Source organism: Triticum urartu, chromosome 4 (genome assembly GCF_003073215.2).
Source record: "Triticum urartu cultivar G1812 chromosome 4, Tu2.1, whole genome shotgun sequence".
NCBI lineage: Eukaryota > Viridiplantae > Streptophyta > Magnoliopsida > Poales > Poaceae > Triticum > Triticum urartu.
In genome coordinates, this window is record NC_053025.1 from 19,520,410 (window position 1) to 19,532,859 (window position 12,450).

General features: G+C 40.5%; 1 protein-coding gene across 1 annotated transcript; it reads left to right on the forward strand.

Moving 5' to 3' along the window:
* The first annotated feature begins 10,286 nt into the window (after positions 1 to 10,286).
* Positions 10,287 to 12,237, forward strand: LOC125553431 (probable cytokinin riboside 5'-monophosphate phosphoribohydrolase LOG4). Its single transcript, XM_048717215.1, has 6 exons — positions 10,287 to 10,571; positions 10,667 to 10,764; positions 10,887 to 10,917; positions 11,083 to 11,182; positions 11,429 to 11,499; positions 11,714 to 12,237. Exons 1-6 carry the CDS (start codon positions 10,425 to 10,427, stop codon positions 11,933 to 11,935), a joined length of 669 nt encoding a protein of 222 aa, XP_048573172.1. The 5' UTR covers positions 10,287 to 10,424; the 3' UTR covers positions 11,936 to 12,237.
* The last annotated feature ends 213 nt before the right edge of the window (positions 12,238 to 12,450 follow it).

Here is a 12,450-nt window from a genome sequence, read left to right on the forward strand (position 1 = left end):
AGGGAAAGAACTGTTGATCAAGCTGAATTGCTATCGAATAATCTGTTGACTAATGAAAATAATTGGGCACTTCCTGAACCAACTCCGAAGAAAAGGGTTATTCTACTTTTCAATCCTGAAGATATGCAAGAGGCAAAGAAATCTATGAAAGAAAAAGGTATTAAAGCAGAAGATGTTAAGAATTTACCACTTATTGAAGAAATACATGGTCTTGATAACCCGACACAGGTAGTAAAGGTAAATTCTATCTATAGATTTAATAAATGTGAAATTCCATTTACTATGTTTGCTAGCCAATGCTTGGATGAGTTTGATGACTTTATGGTTAAACAAGAAGGCTTCAATGCTTATGTTGGTAGACAATTGAAATGCAATGCCGATATGCTTGAACACTTGAGTGATTATATGGCTAGTGTTAAAGTGAACTTAAACTTATTAGTAAACATGCTTCTATGGTTACTACTCAAGTAGAACAAGTACTTAAAGCTCAGAATAATTTGCTCAATGAATTAAACAATAAGAAAAATGATAATGCTGTTAGAGTTATGACTAGAGGGGGTAAAGTGACTCAGGACCTTTGTATCCTGAGGGCCATCCTAAGAGAATTGAGAAAGATTCTCAGGGAACTAATGTTGATGCACCTAGTTCTTCTAAGAAGAAAAAGAAGAAAAATGATAGGACCTTGCATGCTTCTAGTGAACCTGTTGTTCACACACCTGAGAATCCCAATGATATTTCTATTTATGATGCTGAAACACAATCTGATAATGAACATGAACCTAGTGATAATGTTAATGATGATGTTCATGTTGATGCTCAACCTGGCAATAATAATGATGTAGAAATTGAACCCGCTGTTGATCTTGATAACCCACAGTCAAAGAATCAATGTTATGATAAGAGAGACTTTGTTGCTAGGAAGCACGGTAAAGAAAGAGAACCATGGGTTCAGAAACCTATGCCTTTTCCTCCTAAACCATCGAAGAAAAAGGATGATGAGGATTTTGAACGCTTTGCTGAAATGATTAGACCTATCTTTTTGCGTATTCGTTTGACTGGTATGCTTAAAATGAATCCTTATGCCAAGTATATGAAGGATACTGTTACTAATAAAAGAAAGATGCCAGAAGCTGAAATTTCCATCATGCTTGCTAATTACACTTTTAAAGGTGGAATACGAAAGAAACTTGGAGATCCAGGAGTACCAACTATACCATGCTCCATTAAAAGAAACTATGTTAAAACTGCTTTATGTGATCTTGGAGCCGGTGTTAGTGTTATGCCTCTCTCTTTATATCGTAGACTTGATTTGAATAAGTTGACACCTACTGAAATATCTTTGCAAATGGCTGATAAATCAACTGCTATACCTATCGGTGTTTGTGAGGATGTGCCTGTTGTGGTTGTCAATGTTACTATTTTAACAGACTTTGTTATTCTTGATATTCCTGAGGATGATAGTATGTCTATTATTCTTGGAAGACCCTTTTTGAATACTGCAGGGGCTGTTATTGATTGCAACAAAGGCAATGTCACTTTTCATGTTAATGGTAATGAGCATACGGTACACTTCCCGAGGAAACAACCTCAAGTCCACAGTATCAATTCTATTGGAAAATTTTCAACAATCACTATTGGAGGTTTTGAATTTCCTCTTCCTACTATCAAGAAGAAATATGATATTCTTATTGTTGGGGATGTGCATATCCCCGTTGAGCTAACCTAGTGTTATTCGAAATTTCTCCGGTTTCATGCGATTCGGAATGAGTTTGTTAACAAGACCTGATCAACCTTGTTAGTGGATTCCTTTTGATGAGCATGAAATGGATGAAGTTAGAAAGCACAACCTTCTGTACCCTCTTTTTACTTTCTTTTATTTATATTAAATAAAGCAAAAATAGTATTTTCTGTCTGTTTTTTGAATTATCCTTGCAATAAAAATACCACGAAAATAAAAGTTCTGCAAATGCCCTGAAAATGAAATATGATTTTTTCTAGAATTTTTGAGGATTTTAGGCACTCAGAACACAGCAGGGGGAGCAGCCACGTGCCCACGAGGGTGGAGGGCGCGCCCACCCCCCTAGGCGCACCCCCTGTCTCGTGGACCCCACGTGGGTCCCATCCACTTATCCTTGCACCCATACACTTCGTCTTGCTCAAGAAAAAATCACTAGCCAGCTCAAAACCGAGTTCTTGCCCATCTTGTTGCCATTTTCGATCTCCTTGCTCAAAGCTCCATTCACAAAACTGCTTTGGGGGATTGTTCTTTGGTATGTGACTCCTCCAATGGTCCAATTAGTTTTTGTTCTAGTGCTTTATTCATTGCAATTTTTTGCTACTTAGGTGACCCTGTTCTTGAGCTTGCATGTCAAATTTATGTGGTCAAAAGTAGTTTCAATGCATGATATAGCCTCTAGGCACTTATAGGAGTAGTTGCTATCAATTTTGTTGAGTTTGGTTCACTTTTATTTTAACTTACTGAAAATTTCAGATATTTTCAGAAAAGATGAAGAGATTTTTGAGGGGCTCATTGAGCCGAAGCTCGAAGGATAAGCAAAGTGAAGAAAACAAGAAGCCCAAGTATAATCTCCCTCGTACTGCGGAGGTTCGGCCGTGTGAATGACCTTGCGATGAGTTATTAAGAGAAGCTGGGATTTATGAAGATTTCTATTATTTGGCTAAGAATGCGAGCCTCACCGACCTCCTCCACGACCAGCGCGAACAATATCTCTTACTCACCAATATCTTTGTGCAAAATTTTCATTTCCATGCTAGGAGATCACCGCCTTCGGTGGAATTTTATTTATATGATGAGCATAAGGAGATGTCACTTTATGATTTTTGCCGGGTCTGTTTGATACCCTTTGAGGGCAGCATAGAGGAACCACATCGTAATGATGTTGAGGGATTTATTGATATGATTGCTGTAGGGGAACGAGGAAAGTTTCCGATGCGAGAATCACTAGCATACATTTTCCTGTTCTGCGTTACTTCGTAATATTTGCTAGTATATGTTTAATTGGTCGTGGGAACTGCGAAAACCTTAGTGCCTCTGATATTGTTATTTTGCGCCATGCCATGTTTTGTGATACTACTTTCAGTTTAGGCGCCATTGTTGCTAAATGGTTAAATCTGAACCGTACAAAGGGCCCCGTCCTCGGAGGTATCTTTGCCTCGCGCCTTGCTGCACACTTTAACATACCTATCAGACATTTTGAGAAAGAGGAAAAGTTGCTGCCCCCTATTGTTCTAGATTATAAAAATATGGTAGCACATGAGTTTATTGTTAAGGATAAGAATAAGATACTTAAGTACAAATTAATATTTGGTAAAAATTATTGTGAGATCATTACCTTGCGTGCGCCCTCTTTGTTTAACTTATTTTCAGGCACACACCTCATTTTGCCTGAGGCCATTCATGCGTACTGGGGCCATATGTTAGCTGCAGAGCCGGAGCCACCATCTGATCCTCACGGTCAGTCTGTTTATCAGTGGAATCCGGAGGAGATCGCCAGCCAGTGGCAACCTGAGGACCCTTCTCAGAACGACCCCAGCTACAGTTTTGATCCATGGGCATAGACCAACTTAGGCCAAAAGCCTAAGCTTGGGGGAGTACATATTTCTCACCGACATTACATTCATGTTCACACACTCATGCCAGTTGTCGGGGCTCATACTTTTTCATTGTATCATCCATGCTAGTTTATTTTCTTTTTAAGCTTTCTTTTTGTGTGTTTGGAAAACCTTAAAAAAAACCCAAAAAATAATTGTAGCTTTTAGCTAGTTTACTTTCCATGCCTGTAGTAGTAGTAATTAAAAAGAAAACCAAAAAGATATCTCGTTCTTCTTTTGCTTGTTCGGAGCTTTCCCATGTAAATAGTTTTATTTCCTTTCTTTTCCTTGGGGGTCGAGAGGAGAAGACCATGATGAAAATGTTGAGTGGCTCTCATATGCATTATTGTTGATCTAATAAAGAGCCATATTACCTTGTCTTCTTCCATGTATTGACTTGTAGATTCCAGCTTAGTCCAATGCACGTGCACTATTATTATTATCCACACCATTCGGTCGTGCAAGTGAAAGGCAATAATGACGATATATGATGAACTGACTGAGATGAGAAAAACTGGTATGAACTCGACCTCTCTTGTTTTTGTAAATATGATTAGTTCATCGTTCCTGATTTAGCCTATTATGAATTAAACATGTTTGCAATGACAATTAGAGATTATAGTTGCTTATGCCATGCTTAATTTGCTAGGAGTTTATAATGGTTTACCTTGCATGCCAACATGCTATTAAAATGGTTATGATGTGGTATGATAGGGTGGTATCTTCCTTTGAACGATTCGAGTGGCTTGACTTGGCACATGTTTACGCATGTAGTTGAAACAAAATCAACATAGCTTATACGATATTTATGTTCATGGTGAATTATATCCTACTCATGCTTGCACTCGGTGTTGATTAATTTTAATGCATTTTCATGACTGTTGTCGCTCTCTAGCTGGTCGCTTCCCAGTCTCTTTCTAGCCTTCACTTGTACTAAGCGTGAATACTGCTTGTGCATCCAATTCCATAAACCCCAAAGTTATTCCATATGAGTCCACCATACCTTCCTATATACGGTATCTACTTGCCGTTCCAAGTAAATATGTATGTGCCAAACTATAAACCTTCAAATAAACATTCTGTTTTGTATGCTCGAATAGCTCATGTATCAACTAGGGCTGTCTGTATCTTCCATGCTAGGCAGGTTATTCTCAAGAGGAGTGGACTCCGCTCCTCACTCACGAGAAAATGGCTGGTCACCGGGATGCCCAGTCCCATGCTCAAATCAAATCAAAATAATTGCAAACAAAACTCCCCCGGGATTGTTGTTAGTTGTAAGCAACCGTTGTTTCGGGCAAGCCATGGATTGATGCTTGTTGGTGGTGGGCGAGTATAAACTTTACCATTCTGCTTGGGAACCGCCTATAATGTGTGTAGCATGGAAGATATCAAGATCTCTCGGTTGTTATGTTGACAATGAAAGTATACCGCTCAAAATATTATTCATCTCTATTTCAAAATCGAGCTCTGGCACCTCTACAAATCCCCGCTTCCCTCTGCGAAGGGCTTGTCCATTTACTTTTATGTTGAGTCATCATCCTCTTATTAAAAAGATATCAAGATCACTCCATGCGAAGTTCATAATCTTTGCTGAAAACTTGAATGCTGGCTTTACATATTTACAACAACAAGAGCAAACAGAGTTTGTAAAAGTTTTTCTTTATCACTTTCAGTTTATCAAATGAATTGCTTGAGGACAAGCAAAGGTTTAAGCTTGGGGGAGTTGATACGTCTCCGTCATATCTACTTTTCTCCAAACACTTTTGCCCTTGTTTTGGACTCTAACTTGCATGATTTGAATGGAACTAACCAGACTGACGCTGTTTTCAGCAGAATTGCCATGGTGTTATTTTTGTGCAGAAATAAAAGTTCTCGGAATGACCTAAAAATCAACGGAGATTATTTTTGGAATATATAAAAAATAATGGAAAAAAGATCCACGTCAGGGGCCCACACCCTGTCCATGAGGGTGGTGGGCGCGCCTACCCCTAGGCGCCCCCTGCCTCATGGGCCCCCTGACACTCCACCGACCTCAACTCCAACTCCATATATTCACTTTCAGGGAGAAAAAAATCAGAGAGAAGGATTCATCGCGTTTTACGATACGGAGCCGCCGCCAAGCCCTAAACTCTCTCGGGAGGGCTGATTTGGAGTCCGTTCGGGGCTCCGAAGAGGGGAATCCGTCGCCATCATCATCATCATCATCATCAACCTTCCTCCATCACCAATTTCATGATGCTCGCCGCCGTGCGTGAGTAATTCCATCGTAGGCTTGCTGGACGGTGATGGGTTGGATGGGATTTATCATGTAATCGAGTTAGTTTTGTTAGGGTTTGATCCCTGGTATCCACTATGTTCTGAGATTGATGTTGCTATGACTTTGCTATGCTTAATGCTTGTCACTAGGGCCCGAGTGCCATGATTTCAGATCTGAACCTATTATGTTTTCATGAATATATGTGAGTTCGTGATCCTATCTTACAAGTCTATAGTCACCTATTATGTGTTATGATCCGTTAACCGCGAAGTGACAATAATCGGGATACTTACCGGTGATGACCGTAGTTTGAGGAGTTCATGTATTCACTATGTGTTAATGCTTTGGTCCGGTACTCTATTAAAAGGAGGCCTTAATATCCCTTAGTTTCCAATAGGACCCCGCTGCCACGGGAGGGTAGGACAAAAGATGTCATGCAAGTTCTTTTCCATAAGCACGTATGATTATTGACTATATTCAGAATACATGCCTACATTACATTGATGAACTGGAGCTAGTTCCGTGTCACCCTATGTTATAATTGTTGCATGATTGATCGCATCCGACATAATTCTCCATCACCGATCCAATGCCTACGAGCTTTTCATATATTGTTCTTCGCTTATTTACTTTTCCGTTGCTACTGTTACAATCACTATAAAACCAAAGATATTACTTTTGCCACCGTTACCACTACTATCATATTACTTTGCTACTAAATACATTTGCTGCAGATATTAAGTTTTCAGGTGTGGTTGAATTGACAACTCAGCTGATAATACTTGAGAATATTTTTTGGCTCCCCTTGTGTCGAATCAATAAATTTGGATTGAATACTCTACCCTCGAAAACTGTTGCGATCCCCTATACTTGTGGGTTATCAACGCCACAACTAAATATAATAGTATCAGCGTTCCATGCTATTCCACGACAACACTATCTTACGCCTGATACAAATTGTTGATCCCATATACCTCTGACGCTACCCTGTTTTCCAACGCCACCACTATACCCCTACTAATGTCGTACCAAATAAGCCAACACCATCACTATTTAAAAAAATAGTGGTGGTGTTGGTTGTAAATGGTGTGCCACCAACGTAAGTTGTGGCTAGCACTTTTTTCACCAGTGTAAGTGCCGAATTGAAATAGCATGTAATTCACTGTATGTGTTCTAGCACTAACATTCTAAGATGAAGGAGCAAGTATAATGATGTGGTGGCAACTGTTATTTCGGTCATTGTTGATACACATTGTTATCATGGGTTGTGTCATCTTGGTGTTAGTACTAGTGCCATACCTTATACTCCTATAAACTTCTAAGGAAATTTCTCCCTTAAAGTTGGAAAGAACTAATGTGGCCATTAAACTAGTAGATAGATTGTATACTGAATATATGGGAGTTCATAGGTATATAGATGTTCTTTGAAGTAGGACTAAGTACCCCTTATTTTTAGTACTTGGAACCCCATAAGATAACATATGTTATAGTTTTCGGTAGACCTTTCTTGACACTGCTAATATTGTGGTTGATGGCCTTAGAGAAAAAATTCATTAAATTTGGTAAAGATCAAGTTGATTTTAGTTTCTCCAAATTTTCCAATCAAATTGATTCTAAAGAACATTCTCAACAATATGAGATAAAACTGATCCACTAGAGCACTATTCATCGGATCAAGACGGAGCTCGATTTTGAGGAGAGAAGGAAATAGATGATGCCTTTCCATATCAACCAGCATTGGTGAAAGTTAATATTCCACCCAATCCTTTGCCAGAGCCACCACCTTATTCTAAGAAGATCTTGTTTTTCAATTAATATTCTGCTGACACTTGGAGATATGCCTATATGGACGGAAAAAATGTTATTATCAACAACAATCTTCCAGCACATGAAGAAGAACAATTATTGGATGTTGTCGAGAGATCATCGTGAAACAACGCGTTACACGTTGGATGATATTAAAGGTATTAGGCCTTCGTTATGCATTCATAAAATTTATATGGAGACATATACAAAGACTATCATTGATCATCAACGTCGTCTTAATCCAAAAATGAAGGAAGTAGCAAGAAATGTGTCATTTAAACTCTTTGAAGCTAGTATTATTTATACTTTTTATGATAGTAGATGGGCTAGCCCTATTCATTGTGTCCCTAAGAACGAAGATTTAACTATTGTACATAATGAAAACAATGAACTTATCGCACAAAAAATTGTGACATTATATATGATGTACATTGAATATAGAAAATTAAATAAACTCACTAGGAAAGATCATTGTCCTCTGTCATTTGATCAAATACTATAATGATAATCTAAGCATTCACACTTTTGTGATATAAATAACCGTGTTTCCTGAAGGATCAAGAGGAAACCACTTTCACTTGTCCTTTTGGAGCTTCTGCTTAAAGACCTATGCTTTTTGACTTATGCAATGCACCTCTACCTTTCAGAGATATATGCTGACTATCACTGCAGAATTTTGTGAAAAAAATTATGAATGGTTTTTCTATGTATGGAATCTCATTTGGTAATTTCTTATATAATCTTAATAAAGTTTTGCGGCAATGCAAGGATACTCACCATCTCTTAAACTTGAAGAAGTGTCACTTTGTGGTAAATGAAGTATTATTCTTGTGCATATAATTTCTTCTATAGAATAGAAGTTGATAGAGACAAAGCAGTGTGTGTTGACAAAATGACAAATCCCGCAAACATAAAAAGATATACAAAGCTTCTTGGTCATGCTCATTTCTACAAAACAATTAATAAAGATTTTTCAAACTAATCTAGACCTCTTACGAATCTTTTGCAAAAGACCAACCAAATATGTGTTATACATGACAAAATTATATTGTTGAATTCCTATTCGAAAGAGTTTTTTAATTGTGTAATTTTAAGCCCCCAAAATATATTTTATTTGTCGAATTTGTGGCCAAATTCAAATTTTGCGATGTGCGCATGCTTATTCATTGAAATGGTGGGAGTAGTTTTATAGAAGCTTTTGAAACTTTGAAGAAAGCTTTAATTATTGCTCACATATTCAACCACGTGACTGAACTTTACAATTTGAAATTATGTAGGGTGCTAGTGATTATGTTGTAGGGGTTGTTCTTGGCCAATTTTTTTTATAAAATTAAATGTTATTTGTTGTGCTAGTAAGACCTTCTACAATGCTAAAAAATGCAACAACTAAAAAGGAATTTCGACCGGTTATCATTGCTTACGACAAATGTAGATCTTAAATTGTTCAGTATAAAGTAATTGTTCACACAAATCATGTTGCTATTAAATATCTCATGGATAAGAAAGATGTTAATCATAGAATTACTAAATATGTCCATTCATGAGTACAAATCATTCTTCCTTCTTCTTAAAACACATTCAACTAGAATTCCGTGTGTGTTTTACTGATATTATACATTTAGGGATAGACAGAATGTGCAATCCATATTTCGTTTGGTTTTTGTTCCATAGTAATTTTTTCAACTTAGGAATGTAATACTATGATCAAATGGTGAGAATGTAACTGTATTTTTCTTTTCAGAAGAACAATTGGGCCACCTAGTTACGAGATAAAAGGAACACGGGATGAAGATCCATCCAACCTCTAGTTAATCGCCTGATTAAAAAGTTAGCAGGCGATAGTATTGGTGGTCCCTAATGTTAGCTTAGGTAGAATCTCCTGTGTGTGTGTATATGTCACGTTTCAGAGAGGAACCTGTGTTGGAACGAAAACATTCTTCTTGATGAGATATATACAGAGATGATTTTCATGATGCGAGTACGAATGTACAATGCAAGGCTCAATTAGAGTACCTAGTTGGTTCGTTTGTTAGGTTTAGTCCCTTCACTCAAAACCACGTTCTGCAATAGTTTAGTCAAATTAAACTAAATCAAAGCTTTTCTTTATCTTCTCCTACCCGTACCTAAATCAAATCAAATCCTACCAAAACCTCAACTAAATCAAAACTTTTCCTTACATTTCCCTACCCATACTCAAATCATATCAAATCTTACCAAAATACAGGATATGATTGGTGTAAGAACATCTATAACCGGACCCCATATTTTGCGGACAGCCCGGACAGGGGAGAGAATAAGAAAAAATCACTCAACCGGACTCCTGAAATTGTCCTCATATGTCCAAGTTCTCCGTGAACCATTTCTCTCCTTGTTTTTGTCCTTCTCTTTTTACCATCACCAATCATGTGCATGTGTCTAGACATGGAAATGAGGGTTCGGAGCGGACACGTCCGGGGATGTACCGGGGATCAAATTAGTTTAGTCCGGCTGTAGATGATCTAAGGTATATGACTTAATATTGAATTAGAATATGTATATTAGTAGCTACTTTTATACAGCAGGCAAGTTAAGCAACAACGCCTGTCTGGTGCATAAATAGGCGGCGAGGGGACCTCACAAGGGCGCCGTCCTCCATAGCAGCACAGCACACCCACCCTCATCTTCAGCTCTGCCGAAGCACAAGCGCCCACCCTCATCTTGGTCTCTCTATCCGTACGCCTCCCTCATCCCTCCCTTCACCGCCCGACACATGGAGGCGAACCAGGAGAAGGCTCCGGGGACTGCCACCGGCGGCGACGCCCCGAGGCCGGTGCGAGCGGTGTGCGTCTTCTGCGGCAGCAGGCCTGGCAACCGGCCGTCCTTCAGCGCCGCCGCCCTCGACCTCGGGAAGCAACTGGTGAGCTAGCTAGCCGTCAAGCTCTGCCCATGTGGTGCATGTCTCGCTAACTTGGTTCTCGACGGCGCACGTACGCATCCTTAATCCTTTTGCAGGTTGAGCGGCAGCTCGATCTCGTCTACGGCGGCGGCAGCGGCGGCCTGATGGGCCTCGTGTCCAAGGCCGTCCACGACGGCGGCCGCCACGTCCTCGGGTAAAGTCCTACACTGCGCATCTACAGTGCCTCTCACTCTCTGAGATACTAGCTTCCATGGTGGAACTATAGCTTGCAGTTTTGCCATAAATAATCGTCTGGCTGGCTGCTCCTGTGTGCAGGGTCATCCCTAGTGCTCTCCTGCCGGAAGAGGTAGTGCATGCGCGAATCTCTTCTGCCACCGTACACACATACATGTCCTCCTCTCCCTGCATTATCTGCATGAACGAAATGCATGGATGTGCCTGATTATTTTAACTTCTAGTAATATATGATATATGAAACGTGTTTTTGAATGTGCGTACGAGTCTTTCCTAGGTGTCAGGGGAGACGTTGGGAGAGGTGAAAGTGGTCAGGGACATGCATGAGCGCAAGTCAGAAATGGCAAAACACTCGGACGCCTTCATCGCCCTGCCAGGTCACAGACTGTCACTGATCTTAGCCACTGCGTGCTACTCATGCGTGTGTGTGTGTGTGTGTGTGTGTGTGTGTGTGTGTGTGTGTGTGTGTGTGTATGTGTGTTGAGTTTCTTGGAAAATGTTGGTAATGTGTGAAGTTAGCCAAACGTTCAAGGTCGATACATGGAGTAATCAAGAATCTTAGAAGGCGGGTTAATAAGTTCTTGCGTTGCTGCTCATTGCTTGTGTAACGTACGTACGTGCAGGCGGATATGGGACGATCGAAGAGCTGCTGGAGATCATAACGTGGGCGCAGCTGGGGATCCATAACAAACCTGTAAGCTTGTCGCATTTAACTGCCATTCTGCATTATTCCTACATAATGTATGTGCCGGGGCCAGTGATTGGTTAGGCAGATACTAGTGGTGTATACATATGTATACGTAGGCCCTCGTGCCCTAATCCTCACGCCGTTCCTGCTAGCTCAACGAAAACGATGTGTAACTAATGGCAACTTACGTGCGGTTGGTGATGATGTCTCGTTGCATTAGGTGGGGCTGCTCAACGTGGACGGCTACTACAACAGCCTGCTTTCGCTGTTCGACAAGGGCGTCGAGGAGGGCTTCATCGACGACGCGGCGCGCAACATCTTCGTCCTCGCCGACAACGCCTCCGAGCTGCTCACCAAGCTCACGGCCCATCTTGACGACGCCGGCGGCAGCGACGACCGCAACGGCATGGCAGCCGCCGGCGTCAAGAGGAAAAGAGGCTAGCTGACTAGCTAGCGAGCAGCAGGTCCCTGCCCTTCGTCGTGTAGCTTCGTCTTCGTCAAGCTTACTAAGTTCTATCTATTGCTAGCTCTTATTAAATAAATAATCTTCTTCATGCATGTAATATCGAGCGTTCCCTAACCCTAATATTCCGTGGCAAGCACAAAGTATGCATGCTTCAATGCTCCGTAATTAAGCACAAGTGTACAAGCGTACGGGTGCTGGAGTTGTACCTTGCAGCGCAGCAATCGTACCATCGCGTTGTACTCTTCCCACATAATATTTTATGTCTTCTGGCTACGATATTAATGTGCACAGTCATGTCAGCAGCACACAGCGCACTCGTTTCGTACCACGTACACCTAGTACAGCTTGCCGTGCGTCTCGCAAAATGAAAGCAAAAGATAGGCGCGAACCATTTATACCCTCTCACATGGACCCACAAGCTTCTGAGCATCTACAACCATGGTTGCCTAATCTGGTGCACTGCACTTGGGGCCCACGCAGAGGTAGATCAT

Excerpts from the sequence above, each read along its gene's own strand:
- LOC125553431 (XM_048717215.1), top strand. The coding sequence starts at position 10,425 with ATGGAGGCGAACCAGGAGAAGGCTCCGGGGACTGCCACCGGCGGCGAC. Across the intron at positions 10,765-10,886 it reads GGCGGCCGCCACGTCCTCGG|GGTCATCCCTAGTGCTCTCC; the intron begins GTAAAGTCCTAC and ends TCCTGTGTGCAG. Across the intron at positions 10,918-11,082 it reads GTGCTCTCCTGCCGGAAGAG|GTGTCAGGGGAGACGTTGGG; the intron begins GTAGTGCATGCG and ends AGTCTTTCCTAG.